Here is a 16135-nt window from a genome sequence, read left to right as displayed (position 1 = left end):
GGGGGGTCGACTCAAGAATTTCAGCGTACAGTGGGCTCACTCACAGGTGGACCCCTGGATCCTGCAGGTAGTATCTCAGGGTTACAGGTTGGAATTCGAGAAGTCTCCCCCTCGCCGGTTCCTAAAGTCTGCTCTGCCAACGTCTCCCTCAGACAGGGCGACGGTATTGGAAGCCATTCACAAGCTGTATTCTCGGCAGGTGATAGTCAAGGTACCCCTCCTACAACAGGGAAAGGGGTATTATTCCACACTATTTGTGGTACCGAAGCCGGACGGCTCGGTAAGACCTATTCTAAATCTGAAATCTTTGAACCTGTACATACAAAAATTCAAGTTCAAGATGGAGTCACTCAGAGCAGTGATAGCGAATCTGGAAGAAGGGGACTTTATGGTGTCCCTGGATATCAAGGATGCTTACCTGCATGTCCCAATTTGCCCTTCACATCAAGGGTACCTCAGGTTCGTGGTGCAAAACTGTCATTATCAGTTTCAGACGCTGCCGTTTGGATTGTCCACGGCACCTTCGGGTCTTTACCAAGGTAATGGCCGAAATGATGTTTCTTCTGCGAAGAAAAGGCGTATTAATTATCCCTTACTTGGACGATCTCCTGATAAGGGCAAGGTCCAGAGAACAGCTGGGGGACGTAGTAGCACTAACCCAAGTAGTGCTGCAACAGCACGGGTGGATTCTGAATTTTCCAAAATCTCAATTGACCCCGACGACACGTCTGCTGTTCCTGGGAATGATTCTGGACACGGTTCAGAAAAAGGTGTTTCTTCCGGAGGAGAAAGCCAGGGAGTTATCCGAACTTGTCAGGAACCTCCTAAAACCAGGAAAAGTGTCTGTGCATCAATGCACAAGAGTCCTGGGAAAAATGGTGGCTTCTTACGAAGCGATTCCATTCGGCAGATTCCACGCACGAACTTTTCAGTGGGATCTGCTGGACAAATGGTCCGGATCGCATCTGCAGATGCATCAGCGGATAACTTTGTCTCCACGGACAAGGGTGTCTCTTCTGTGGTGGTTGCAGAGTGCTCATCTGTTAGAGGCCCGCAGATTCGGCATACAGGACTGGGTCCTGGTGACCACGGATGCCAGTCTGAGAGGCTGGGGAGCGGTCACACAGGGAAGAAACTTCCAGGGAGTGTGGTCAAGCCTGGAGATGTCTCTTCACATAAATATACTGGAGCTAAGAGCGATTTACAATGCTCTAAGCCTGGCAAAACCCCTGCTTCAGGGTCAGCCGGTGTTGATCCAGTCGGACAACATCACGGCAGTCGCCCACGTAAACAGACAGGGCGGCACAAGAAGCAGGAAGGCAATGGCAGAAGCTGCAAGGATTCTTCGCTGGGCGGAAGATCATGTGATAGCACTGTCAGCAGTGTTCATTCCGGGAGTGGACAACTGGGAAGCGGACTTCCTCAGCAGACACGATCTACACCCGGGAGAGTGGGGACTTCATCCAGAAGTCTTCCACATGATTGTGAACCGTTGGGAAAAACCAAAGGTGGATATGATGGCGTCCCGCCTCAACAAAAAAATGGACAGGTATTGCGCCAGGTCAAGAGACCCTCAGGCAATAGCTGTGGACGCTCTGGTAACACCGTGGGTGTTCCAGTCAGTGTATGTGTTTCCTCCTCTGCCTCTCATACCAAAAGTACTGAGAATTATACGGCAAAGGGGAGTAAGAACGATACTCGTTGCTCCGGATTGGCCAAGAAGAACTTGGTACCCGGAACTTCAGGAGATGCTCACGGAAGATCCGTGGCCACTACCTCTAAGACGGGACCTGCTTCAGCAAGGACCGTGTCTATTCCAAGACTTACCGCGGCTGCGTTTGACGGCATGGCGGTTGAACGCCGAATTCTAAGGGAAAAAGGCATTCCGGAAGAGGTCATCCCTACCCTGGTAAAAGCCAGGAAGGAGGTGACTGCACAACATTATCACCGCATTTGGAGAAAATATGTTGCGTGGTGTGAGGCCAGGAAGGCCCCGACGGAGGAATTTCAACTGGGTCGATTCCTACATTTCCTGCAACCAGGATTGTCTATGGGCCTCAAATTAGGGTCCATTAAGGTTCAAATTTCGGCCCTGTCGATTTTCTTCCAGAAAGAATTGGCTTCAGTTCCTGAAGTCCAGACTTTTGTAAAAGGAGTACTACATATACAGCCCCCGGTTGTGCCCCCAGTGGCTCCGTGGGATCTTAATGTAGTTTTGGATTTTCTCAAATCCCATTGGTTTGAGCCACTCAAATCGGATTTGAAATATCTTACATGGAAAGTAACCATGCTACTGGCCCTGGCTTCAGCCAGGAGAGTGTCAGAATTGGCGGCTTTATCGTATAAAAGCCCATATCTGATTTTCCATTCGGACAGGGCAGAACTGCGGACGCGTCCTCAGTTTCTGCCTAAGGTGGTTTCAGCGTTTCACCTGAACCAGCCTATTGTGGTGCCTGCGGCTACTAGCGATTTGGAGGATTCCAAGTTGCTGGACGTTGTCAGGGCATTGAAAATATATATTTCAAGGACGGCTGGAGTCAGAAAATCTGACTCGCTGTTTATACTGTATGCACCCAACAAGCTGGGTGCTCCTGCTTCTAAGCAGACGATTGCTCGTTGGATTTGTAGCACAATTCAACTTGCACATTCTGTGGTAGGCCTGCCACAGCCTAAATCTATCAAGGCCCATTCCACAAGGAAGGTGGGCTCATCTTGGGCGGCTGCCCGAGGGGTCTCGGCATTACAACTCTGCCGAGCAGCTACGTGGTCGGGGGAGAACACGTTTGTAAAATTCTACAAATTTGATACCCTGGCTAAAGAGGACCTGGAGTTCTCTCATTCGGTGCTGCAGAGTCATCCGCACTCTCCCGCCCGTTTGGGAGCTTTGGTATAATCCCCATGGTCCTGACGGAGTCCCAGCATCCACTAGGACGTCAGAGAAAATAAGATTTTACTTACCGATAAATCTATTTCTCGTAGTCCGTAGTGGATGCTGGGCGCCCATCCCAAGTGCGGATTGTCTGCAATACTTATACATAGTTATTGTTACAAAAAAATCGGGTTGTTATTGTTGTGAGCCGTCTGTTCAGAGGCTCCTACGTTTGTCATACTGTTAACTGGGTTCAGATCACAAGTTGTACGGTGTGATTGGTGTGGCTGGTATGAGTCTTACCCGGGATTCAAAATCCTTCCTTATTGTGTACGCTCGTCCGGGCACAGTATCCTAACTGAGGCTTGGAGGAGGGTCATAGGGGGAGGAGCCAGTGCACACCACCTAGTCCTAAAGCTTTTATTTTTGTGCCCTGTCTCCTGCGGAGCCGCTAATCCCCATGGTCCTGACGGAGTCCCAGCATCCACTACGGACTACGAGAAATAGATTTATCGGTAAGTAAAATCTTTTTTTGTTTTTTTTAACACAACCACATGGCAGTTAGGAGTTGATTGGCTGGTACTTTAACTTTCTCCACTTTATCACGGATTAGTACATCTGCCCCTGAATATGAATAAAACAAGCTTGGTAAACACAGAGGAGTGGAGCTGCATGTACAGTGTATCCTTATGTACCTGTTAGGAACAGCCAAATAAAGTTCTGCTGTGTGTACTTCAGACTACCATTAGACAACCAAATAAATATCCTCACCTATGATATACGTTTTTTCTCTATCGTCCTAGTGGATGCTGGGGTTCCTGAAAGGACCATGGGGAATAGCGGCTCCGCAGGAGACAGGGCACAAAAAGTAAAGCTTTATGATCAGGTGGTGTGTACTGGCTCCTCCCCCTATGACCCTCCTCCAAGCCCCAGTTAGGTTTTTGTGCCCGTCCGAGAAGGGTGCAATCTAGGTGGCTCTCCTAAAGAGCTGCTTAGAAAAGTTTAGCTTAGGTTTTTTATTTTACAGTGAGTCCTGCTGGCAACAGGATCACTGCAACGAGGGACTTAGGGGAGAAGAAGTGAACTCACCTGCGTGCAGGATGGATTGGCTTCTTTGGCTACTGGACATTAGCTCCAGAGGGACGATCACAGGTACAGCCTGGATGGTCACCGGAGCCTCGCCGCCGGCCCCCTTGCAGATGCTGAAAAGAGAAGAAGGTCCAGAATCGGCGGCAGAAGACTCCTCAGTCTTCTTAAGGTAGCGCACAGCACTGCAGCTGTGCGCCATTGCTCTCAGCACACTTCACACGGCAGTCACTGAGGGTGCAGGGCGCTGGGGGGGGGGGCGCCCTGGGAAGCAATGTAAACCTATTTTTTGGCATAAAATACCTCACATATAGCCTCCGGGGGCTATATGGAGATATTTAACCCCTGCCAGAATCCGTTAAAGAGCGGGAGACGAGCCCGCCGAAAAAGGGGCGGGGCCTATCTCCTCAGCACACAGCGCCATTTTCCTCACACAGCTCCGCTGGTCAGGAAGGCTCCCAGGCTCTCCCCTGCACTGCACTACAGAAACAGGGTAAAACAAGAGAGGGGGGGCAAAATTGTGGCAAAATTATATATATTAAAGCAGCTATATAGGGAGCACTTATTATAAGGCTATCCCTGTCATATATATAGCGCTTTTGGTGTGTGCTGGCAAACTCTCCCTCTGTCTCCCCAAAGGGCTAGTGGGGTCCTGTCTTCTTTAAGAGCATTCCCTGTGTGTCTGCTGTGTCGGTACGTGTGTGTCGACATGTATGAGGACGATATTGGTGTGGAGGCGGAGCAATTGCCAAATATGGGGATGTCACCCCCTAGGGAGTCGACACCAGAATGGATGGCTTTATTTATGGAATTACGGGATAGTGTCAACACGCTAAAGCAGTCGTTTGACGACATGAGACGGCCGGACAATCAATCAGCACCTGTCCAGGCGCCTCAAACACCGTCAGGGGCTGTAAAACGCCCGTTACCTCAGTCGGTCGACACGGACCCAGACACAGGCACTGATTCCAGTGGCGACGGTGACGAATCAACCGTATTTTCCAGTAGGGCCACACGTTATATGATTTTGGCAATGAAGGAGGCGTTACATATTGCTGATACTACAGGTACCACAAAACAGGGTATTATGTGGGGTGTGAAAAAACTACCTATAGTTTTTCCTGAATCAGATGAATTAAATGAGGTGTGTGATGAAGCGTGGGTGCCCCCGATAAAAAACTGCTAATTTCAAAGAAGTTATTAGCTTTATACCCTTTCCCGCCAGAGGTTAGGGCGCGCTGGGAAACACCTCCTAGGGTGGACAAGGCGCTCACACGCTTATCAAAACAAGTGGCGTTACCCTCTCCTGAGACGGCCGCACTTAAAGATCCAGCAGATAGGAGGATGGAAAATATCCAAAAAAGTATATACACACATACAGGTGTTATACTACGACCAGCTATAGCGACAGCCTGGATGTGCAGTGCTGGGGTAGCTTGGTCAGAGTCCCTGATTGAAAATATTGATACCCTGGATAGGGACAATGTTTTACTGTCTTTAGAGCAAATAAAGGATGCGTTTCTTTATATGCGTGATGCACAGAGGGATATTTGCACACTGGCATCACGGGTAAGTGCTATGTCCATTTCGGCCAGAAGAAGTTTATGGACGCGACAGTGGTCAGGTGATGCGGACTCAAAACGGCATATGGAAGTTTTGCCGTATAAAGGGGAGGAGTTATTTGGTGTTGGTCTATCGGATTTGGTGGCCACGGCTACAGCCGGGAAATCCACCTTTTTACCTCAAGTCACTCCCCAACAGAAAAAGACACCGACTTTTCAGCCGCAGCCCTTTCGTTCCTTTAAAAACAAGAGAGCAAAGGGATATTCATATCTGCCACGAGGCAGAGGAAGGGGGAAGAGACTGCAACAGGCAGCTCCTTCCCAGGAACAGAAGCCCTCCCCCGCTTCTACAAAAGCCTCAGCATGACGCTGGGGCTTCTCAAGCGGACTCGGGGGCGGTGGGGGGTCGTCTCAAGAATTTCAGCGCGCAGTGGGCTCACTCGCAGGTGGATCCCTGGATCCTGCAGATAATATCTCAGGGTTACAGGTTGGAACTAGAGACGTCTCCACCTCGCCGTTTCCTGAAGTCTGCTTTACCAACGTCCCCCTCCGACAGGGTGACGGTCTTGGAAGCCATTCACAAGCTGTACTCTCAGCAGGTGATAGTCAAGGTACCCCTTTTACAACAAGGAAAGGGGTATTATTCCACTCTATTTGTGGTACCGAAGCCGGATGGCTCGGTAAGACCTATTCTAAATCTGAAATCCTTGAACCTGTACATAAAAAAGTTCAAGTTCAAGATGGAGTCACTCAGAGCGGTGATAGCGAACCTGGAAGAAGGGGACTTTATGGTATCCTTGGACATCAAGGATGCGTATCTCCACGTTCCAATTTACCCCTCACACCAGGGGTACCTCAGGTTCGTCGTACAGAACTGTCACTATCAGTTTCAGACGCTGCCGTTTGGATTGTCCACGGCACCTCGGGTCTTTACCAAGGTAATGGCCGAGATGATGATTCTTCTTCGAAGAAAAGGCGTATTAATTATCCCATACTTGGACGATCTCCTAATAAGGGCAAGGTCCAGAGAACAGCTAGAGATGGGACTAGCACTGTCTCAAGAAGTGCTAAAGCAGCACGGGTGGATTCTGAATATTCCAAAATCCCAGTTAATTCCGACAACACGTCTGCTGTTCTTAGGGATGATTCTGGACACGGTTCAGAAAAAGGTTTTTCTCCCGGAGGAAAAAGCCAAGGAGTTATCCGAACTTGTCAGGAACCTCCTAAAACCAGGAAAGGTGTCTGTACATCAATGCACAAGAGTCCTGGGAAAAATGGTGGCTTCTTACGAAGCAATTCCATTCGGCAGATTCCACGCAAGAGTTTTCCAGAGGGATCTGCTGGACAAATGGTCAGGGTCGCATCTTCAGATGCACCAGCGGATAACCCTGTCTCCAAGGACAAGGGTATCTCTTCTGTGGTGGTTGCAGAGTGCTCATCTATTGGAGGGCCGCAGATTCGGCATACAGGATTGGATCCTGGTGACCACGGACGCCAGCCTGAGAGGCTGGGGAGCAGTCACACAAGGAAGAAACTTCCAGGGCGTGTGGTCGAGCCTGGAAACGTCTCTTCACATAAACATTCTGGAACTAAGAGCAATCTACAATGCTCTAAGCCAGGCAGAACCTCTGCTTCAAGGAAAACCGGTGTTGATCCAGTCGGACAACATCACGGCAGTCGCCCATGTAAACAGACAGGGCGGCACAAGAAGCAGGAGTGCAATGGCAGAAGCTGCAAGGATTCTTCGCTGGGCGGAGAATCATGTGATAGCACTGTCAGCAGTGTTCATCCCGGGAGTGGACAACTGGGAAGCAGACTTCCTCAGCAGACACGACCTTCACCCGGGAGAGTGGGGACTTCATCCAGAAGTTTTCCACATGCTTGTAACCCGTTGGGAAAGACCAATGGTGGACATGATGGCGTCTCGCCTCAACAAAAAACTGGACAGGTATTGCGCCAGGTCAAGAGATCCGCAGGCAATAGCTGTGGACGCGCTGGTAACGCCTTGGGTGTACCAGTCGGTGTATGTGTTTCCTCCTCTGCCTCTCATACCAAAAGTATTGAGAATTATACGGCAAAGAGGCGTAAGAACGATACTAGTGGCTCCGGATTGGCCAAGAAGGACTTGGTACCCGGAACTTCAAGAGATGATCACGGAGGATCCGTGGCCTCTACCTCTGAGAAGGGACCTGCTTCAGCAGGGTCCCTGTCTGTTTCAAGACTTACCGCGGCTGCGTTTGACGGCATGGCGGTTGAACGCCGGATCCTAAAGGGAAAAGGCATTCCGGAAGAAGTCATTCCTACCTTGATTAAAGCCAGGAAGGAAGTAACCGCGCAACATTATCACCGCATTTGGCGAAAATATGTTGCGTGGTGCGAGGATCGGAGTGCTCCGACGGAGGAATTTCAACTGGGTCGATTCCTACATTTCCTGCAATCAGGATTGTCTATGGGTCTCAAATTGGGATCTATTAAGGTTCAAATTTCGGCCCTGTCGATTTTCTTCCAGAAGAAATATCTCCCATGGAAAGTGACCATGCTACTAGCCCTGGCTTCGGCCAGGAGAGTGTCAGAACTGGCAGCTTTATCTTACAAAAGCCCATATCTGATTTTCCATTCGGACAGGGCAGAACTGCGGACTCGTCCGCATTTTCTCCCTAAGGTGGTGTCAGCATTTCATCTGAACCAGCCTATTGTAGTGCCTGCGGCTACAAGCGACTTGGAGGACTCCAAGTTGTTGGACGTTGTCAGAGCTTTAAAAATATACATTTCAAGGACAGCTGGAGTCAGGAAATCTGACTCACTGTTTATACTATATGCTCCCAACAAGTTGGGCGCTCCTGCGTCTAAGCAGACTATTGCGCGCTGGATTTGTAGTACGATTCAGCTTGCACATTCTGTGGCAGGCCTGCCACAGCCAAAATCGGTAAATGCCCACTCCACAAGGAAGGTGGGTTCTTCTTGGGCGGCTGCCCGAGGGGTCTCGGCATTACAACTCTGCCGAGCGGCTACGTGGTCGGGGGAGAACACGTTTGTAAAATTCTACAAATTTGATACCCTGGCTAAGGAGGACCTGGAGTTCTCTCATTCGGTGCTGCAGAGTCATCCGCACTCTCCCGCCCGTTTGGGAGCTTTGGTATAATCCCCATGGTCCTTTCAGGAACCCCAGCATCCACTAGGACGATAGAGAAAATAAGAATTTACTTACCGATAATTCTATTTCTCGGAGTCCGTAGTGGATGCTGGGCGCCCATCCCAAGTGCGGATTATCTGCAATAATTGTACATAGTTATTGTTACCTAAATCGGGTTATTGTTGTAGGGAGCCATCTTTCAGAGGCTCCTCTGTTATCATACTGTTAACTGGGTTTAGATCACAGGTTGTACGGTGTGATTGGTGTGGCTGGTATGAGTCTTACCCGGGATTCATAAATCCTTCCTTATTGTGTACGCTCGTCCGGGCACAGTATCCTAACTGAGGCTTGGAGGAGGGTCATAGGGGGAGGAGCCAGTACACACCACCTGATCATAAAGCTTTACTTTTTGTGCCCTGTCTCCTGCGGAGCCGCTATTCCCCATGGTCCTTTCAGGAACCCCAGCATCCACTACGGACTCCGAGAAATAGAATTATCGGTAAGTAAATTCTTATTTTTTTCTTTTCTCTTTTTGTTTGTAGTGAAGGATTGATACATTTATTTTATTTATTTATTTCAGATGGATACATTAGAACAGCTTCTACCAGAAGATGAGGAAAATCTTTTTTCCTGCAGTATGACAGAGCTTGAGGTTGGACGTACACCAGTTGACACGTGTCATTTTGTAATATGCCCAGGGACTGCGCTTGTAAACAGTTAAATAATAAATTAATCATTTTGTCAAAGCAGCTCTTTCTGAGTAAAGGGGGGTACACACGGAGAGATCCCTGCTTAAAATCTAAGCAATCTGACTAGATTGCTTAGATTTTAAGCACGGATCTTTCGTGTGTATGCCCCCCAGCTATAGCGGCGTGCATGCAGGCTCAATGTAGTGGGTCGCTCACTTCAGCGATGTGTGAAGTGAGTGCCCCCCCTCGCTCAGCACACATCGCGCTGTGTGCTGAGCGATCTGTGATAGATCGCTCAGCACACATCTCTCTAGTGTGTACCCCACTTAACATTTGAGTGCTTTAAATCTACACACTGTTGTAGAACCGGTTTAAGGTGCCTTTAACAAGGGCCAGAGCATCAATTTGTTATCAGTATTCATCTCCTGCTCAGTTGTGTGTACCAGATTTATCTGACAGGATATCTGCCAGTGTTCCCAAGGGAAAACTTGTGTGTAACTGACAACACCTGTGCATTTTATGTAGCATGGTATGACATGTTACATGCAGCTTCCAGCCATGGGTGTACCTGTGGTATGTGCACATTGTAACAAAGCTTCGTAACTAAGGGTAATATTTATACTGCACAGAGGGTTGTCGCTATGCATGATACATAACCTATACCAGTTAAAGAGACCCGTGCCCACGAGCTGTCAACAGCAATGCCTGTGTGCAGGAAGAGAGTAATATGAAATGTCACTTCCATTCACAGCTTACTTTGCAGAAGAAAATCTATTTCTCTATCGTCCTAAGTGGATGCTGGGGTTCCTGAAAGGACCATGGGGAATAGCGGCTCCGCAGGAGACGGCACAAAAAAGTAAAGCTTTACTAGGTCAGGTGGTGTGCACTGGCTCCTCCCCCTATGACCCTCCTCCAGACTCCAGTTAGATTTTGTGCCCGAACGAGAAGGGTGCAATCTAGGTGGCTCTCCTAAAGAGCTGCTTAGAGAAAGTTTAGTTTAGGTTTTTTTCTTTACAGTGAGTCCTGCTGGCAACAGGATCACTGCAACGTGGGACTTAGGGGGAAAGTAGTAAACTCACCTGCATGCAGAGTGGATTTGCTGCTTGGCTACTGGACACCATTAGCTCCAGAGGGATCGAACACAGGCCCAGCCGTGGAGTCCGGTCCCGGAGCCGCGCCGCCGACCCCCTTGCAGATGCTGAAGCGTGAAGAGGTCCGGAAACCGGCGGCTGAAGACTCCTCAGTCTTCATAAGGTAGCGCACAGCACTGCAGCTGTGCGCCATTTTCCTCTCAGCACACTTCACTGGGCAGTCACTGAGGGTGCAGAGCGCTGGGGGGGGGCGCTCTGAGAGGCAAATATAAACCTTATACAAGGCTAAAAATACCTCACATATAGCCCATAGGGGCTATATGGAGATATTTAACCCCTGCCTGACTGGAAAAATAGCGGGAGAAGAACCCGCCGAAAAAGGGGCGGGGCCTATCTCCTCAGCACACGGCGCCATTTTCTGTCACAGCTCCGCTGGTCAGAACGGCTCCCAGGTCTCTCCCCTGCACTGCACTACAGAAACAGGGTAAAACAGAGAGGGGGGGCACATTAATGGCTATATATATATATATTAAAGCAGCTATAAGGGAGCACTTAATATAAGGATATCCCTTGTATATATAGCGCTTTGTGGTGTGTGCTGGCAGACTCTCCCTCTGTCTCCCCAAAAGGGCTAGTGGGTCCTGTCTTCATTAGAGCATTCCCTGTGAGTTTGCGGTGTGTGTCGGTACGTGGTGTCGACATGTATGAGGACGATATTGGTGTGGAGGCGGAGCAATTGCCAAATATGCAGATGTCACCCCCCAGGGGGTCGACACCAGAATGGATGCCTTTATTTGTGGAATTACGTGATGGTTTATCTTCCCTTAAACAGTCAGTTGAGGACATGAGGCGGCCGGACAATCAATTAATGCCTGTCCAGGCGCCTCAAACACCGTCAGGGGCTGTAAAACGCCCTTTGCCTCAGTCGGTCGACACAGACCCAGACACGGGCACTGATTCCAGTGACGACGGTAGAAATTCAAACGTATTTTCCAGTAGGGCCACACGTTATATGATTTTGGCAATGAAGGAGACGTTACATTTAGCTGATACTACAGATACCGTAAAACAGGGTATTATGTATGGTGTGAAAAAACTACAAACAGTTTTTCCTGAATCAGAAGAATTAAATGACGTGTGTGATGAAGCGTGGGTTGCTCCTGATAAAAAGTTGATAATTTCAAAAAAGTTATTGGCATTATACCCTTTCCCGCCAGAGGTTAGGGCGCGCTGGGAAACACCCCCTAAGGTGGACAAGGCGCTCACACGCTTATCCAAACAAGTGGCGTTACCCTCTCCTGAGACGGCCGCACTTAAGGATCCATCAGATAGAAAGATGGAAGTTATTCAAAAGAATATATACACACATGCAGGTGTTATACTACGACCAGCTATAGCAACTGCCTGGATGTGCAGTGCTGGAGTAGTTTGGTCAGAATCCCTGATTGAAAATATTGATACCCTAGATAGGGACAATGTTTTACTGTCGTTAGAACAAATAAAGGATGCATTTATCTATATGCGTGATGCACAGAGGGATATTTGCACACTGGCATCTCGGGTGAGTGCTATGTCCATTTCAGCCAGAAGAGCCTTATGGACACGACAGTGGACAGGCGATGCGGATTCAAAACGTCACATGGAGGTTTTGCCGTATAAAGGGGAGGAGTTATTTGGAGTTGGTCTATCAGACTTGGTGGCCACGGCTACTGCCGGGAAATCCACTTTTTTACCTCAAGTCACTCCCCAACAGAGAAAGGCACCGACCTTTCAACCGCAGCCTTTTCGCTCCTACAAAAATAAGAGAGCAAAGGGCTTGTCGTACCTGCCACGAGGCAGAGGAAGAGGGAAGAGACACCAACAGGCAGCTCCTTCCCAGGAACAGAAGCCCTCCCCGGCTCCTGCAAAAACCTCAGCATGACGCTGGGGCCTCTCAAGCGGACTCGGGGACAGTGGGGGGCCGTCTCAAAAATTACAGCGCGCAGTGGGCTCACTCGCAGGTAGACCCCTGGATCCTGCAGATAATATCTCAGGGGTACAGGTTGGAATTAGAGACGGATCCTCCTCATCGTTTCCTGAAGTCTGCCTTACCAACCGTCTCTTCCGAAAGGGAGAGGGTGTTGGAAGCCATTCACAAGCTGTACGCTCAGCAGGTGATAGTCAAAGTACCCCTATTACAACAAGGAAAGGGGTATTATTCCACTCTATTTGTGGTACCGAAGCCGGATGGCTCGGTAAGGCCTATTCTAAATCTGAAGTCCTTGAACCTCTACATAAAAAAGTTCAAGTTCAAGATGGAGTCACTCAGAGCAGTGATAGCGAACCTGGAAGAAGGGGACTTTATGGTATCCTTGGACATCAAGGATGCGTATCTACACGTTCCGATTTACCCCGCACACCAGGGGTACCTCAGGTTCATTGTTCAAAACTGTCACTATCAGTTTCAGACGCTGCCGTTCGGATTGTCCACGGCGCCTCGGGTCTTTACCAAGGTAATGGCCGAGATGATGATTCTTCTTCGAAGAAAAGGCGTATTAGTTATCCCATACTTGGACGATCTCCTAATAAGGGCAAGGTCCAGAGAACAGCTGGAGACAGCTTTAGCACTATCTCAAGAGGTGCTAAGACAACACGGGTGGATTCTGAATATTCCAAAATCCCATTTAATCCCGACAACTCGTCTGCTGTTCCTAGGAATGATTCTGGACACGGTTCAGAAAAAGGTTTTCCTTCCAGAGGAAAAAGCCAAGGAGTTATCCGATCTGGTCAGGAACCTCCTAAAACCAGGAAAAGTGTCAGTACATCAATGCACAAGAGTCCTGGGAAAAATGGTGGCTTCTTACGAAGCAATTCCATTCGGCAGATTCCATGCAAGAATATTCCAAAGGGATCTGTTGGACAAATGGTCAGGGTCGCATCTGCAGATGCACCTGCGAATAACCCTGTCACCAAAGACAAGGGTGTCACTTCTGTGGTGGTTGCAGAAGGCTCACCTATTAGAAGGCCGCAGATTCGGCATTCAGGATTGGATCCTGGTGACCACGGACGCCAGCCTGAGAGGCTGGGGAGCAGTCACACAAGGAAGAAACTTCCAGGGAGTATGGACGAGTCTGGAAAAGTCTCTTCACATAAACATTCTGGAACTAAGAGCAATCTACAATGCTCTAAGCCAGGCGGAACTTCTCCTGCAAGGAAAGCCGGTGTTGATTCAGTCGGACAACATCACGGCGGTCGCCCATGTAAACAGGCAGGGCGGCACAAGAAGCAGGAGTGCAATGGCAGAAGCTGCCAAGATTCTTCGCTGGGCGGAGAATCACGTGATAGCACTGTCAGCAGTGTTCATCCCGGGCGTGGACAACTGGGAAGCAGACTTCCTCAGCAGACACGATCTTCATCCGGGAGAGTGGGGTCTACATCCAGAAGTCTTCAACATGTTAATAGACCGTTGGGAAAGACCAATTGTAGACATGATGGCGTCTCGCCTCAACAAGAAACTGGACAAATATTGCGCCAGGTCAAGAGATCCACAGGCAATAGCTGTGGACGCACTGGTAACTCCTTGGGTGTACCAGTCAGTGTATGTGTTTCCTCCTCTGCCGCTCATACCAAAGGTATTGAAGATCATACGGCAAAGAAGAGTAAGAACAATACTAGTGGTTCCGGATTGGCCGAGAAGGACTTGGTATCCGGAACTTCAAGAGATGCTCACGGACGAACCGTGGCCTCTACCTCTGAGAAGGGACCTGCTACAGCAGGGTCCCTGTCTTTTTCAAGACTTACCGCGGCTGCGTTTGACGGCATGGCGGTTGAACGCCAGATCCTAAAAGGGAAAGGCATTCCAGAAGAAGTCATTCCTACCTTGATTAAGGCACGGAAGGAAGTCACCGTGAAACATTATCACCGCATTTGGCGAAAATATGTAGCGTGGTGCGAGGATCGGAGGGTTCCGACGGAGGAATTCCAACTGGGTCGTTTCCTACATTTCCTGCAATCAGGATTATCTATGGGTCTCAAATTGGGATCCATTAAGGTTCAAATTTCGGCCCTGTCAATATTCTTCCAAAAAGAATTGGCCTCTGTCCCTGAGGTCCAGACTTTTGTCAAGGGAGTACTGCATATACAGCCTCCTGTGGTGCCTCCGGTGGCACCGTGGGATCTAAATGTAGTTTTAGATTTCCTCAAATCCCATTGGTTTGAACCATTGAAAAAGGTGGATTTGAAATATCTCACATTGAAAGTGACTATGTTACTAGCCCTGGCCTCTGCCAGGAGAGTATCTGAATTGGCGGCTTTATCTTATAAAAGTCCTTATCTAATCTTCCATTCGGATAGGGCAGAACTGCGGACTCGTCCGCATTTTCTCCCTAAAGTGGTATCAGCATTTCATCTGAACCAACCTATTGTGGTGCCTGCGGCCACTAGCGACTTGGAGGACTCCAAGTTGTTGGACGTTGTCAGAGCCTTAAAAATATACATTGCAAGGACGGCTGGAGTCAGAAAATCTGACTCGCTGTTTATATTGTATGCACCCAACAAGTTGGGCGCACCTGCTTCTAAGCAGTCGATTGCTCGTTGGATTTGTAACACAATTCAACTTGCACATTCTGTGGCAGGCCTGCCACAGCCTAAAACTGTAAAAGCCCACTCCACAAGGAAGGTGGGCTCATCTTGGGCGGCTGCCCGAGGGGTCTCGGCATTACAACTCTGCCGAGCAGCTACGTGGTCGGGGGAGAACACGTTTGTAAAATTTTACAAATTTGATACCCTGGCAAAGGAGGACCTGGAGTTCTCTCATTCGGTGCTGCAGAGTCATCCGCACTCTCCCGCCCGTTTGGGAGCTTTGGTATAATCCCCATGGTCCTTTCAGGAACCCCAGCATCCACTTAGGACGATAGAGAAAATAAGAATTTACTTACCGATAATTCTATTTCTCGGAGTCCGTAGTGGATGCTGGGCGCCCATCCCAAGTGCGGATTATCTGCAATACTTGTACATAGTTATTGTTAACTAATTCGGGTTATTGTTAAGGAGCCATCTTTAAGAGGCCCTTTCTGTTGTCATACTGTTAACTGGGTTTAGATCACAAGTTGTACGGTGTGATTGGTGTGGCTGGTATGAGTCTTACCCGGGATTCAAAATGCCTCCCTTATTGTGTATGCTCGTCCGGGCACAGTACCTAACTGGAGTCTGGAGGAGGGTCATAGGGGGAGGAGCCAGTGCACACCACCTGACCTAGTAAAGCTTTACTTTTTTGTGCCCTGTCTCCTGCGGAGCCGCTATTCCCCATGGTCCTTTCAGGAACCCCAGCATCCACTACGGACTCCGAGAAATAGAATTATCGGTAAGTAAATTCTTATTTTCTACAGTATGACAAAACTGGACATCTGCACTGTGCTTATGATCAGAAAACAATTCTTTTTAGTCAGTGTTGAAATCCAGCTCACCTTTGAGCCCCCAGTGTTTATGTTGGCAGGGTAGAATAATGTGCAACCTATTACATAATCAGAATGCTCACAGCAGAACAGAGTATCTTGTATGTGGCAGGGGGATTCAATTATATGACCATTGCACACAATTTTTCCACATGGATTGTAGCTAGTGCTATTTCATTTACAATACTTGCCTTTATTGACTCATTAATGCTTGAGCCTTCTAGGATAGTGATACTTGACTGTATTACAATAAGGATTATGATATATAATCTG

General features: G+C 48.8%; 1 protein-coding gene across 3 annotated transcripts in view; it reads left to right on the top strand.

Moving 5' to 3' along the window:
• Positions 1-16135, top strand: part of LOC134943527 (uncharacterized) — a 160904-nt gene that overhangs the window by 8294 nt on the left and 136475 nt on the right. For all 3 annotated transcript variants that reach the window (XM_063932321.1, XM_063932320.1, XM_063932322.1), the window contains exon 2: positions 9231-9302. In XM_063932321.1, coding sequence (XP_063788391.1) covers positions 9231-9302 — 72 coding nt within the window. The remainder of the gene's footprint in view (positions 1-9230; positions 9303-16135) is intronic.

This window comes from Pseudophryne corroboree, chromosome 7, assembly GCF_028390025.1.
Source record: "Pseudophryne corroboree isolate aPseCor3 chromosome 7, aPseCor3.hap2, whole genome shotgun sequence".
Taxonomy (NCBI): domain Eukaryota; kingdom Metazoa; phylum Chordata; class Amphibia; order Anura; family Myobatrachidae; genus Pseudophryne; species Pseudophryne corroboree.
Note: the sequence above shows the minus strand (reverse complement) of the source record. Positions and strands in the feature narration are given on the sequence as shown.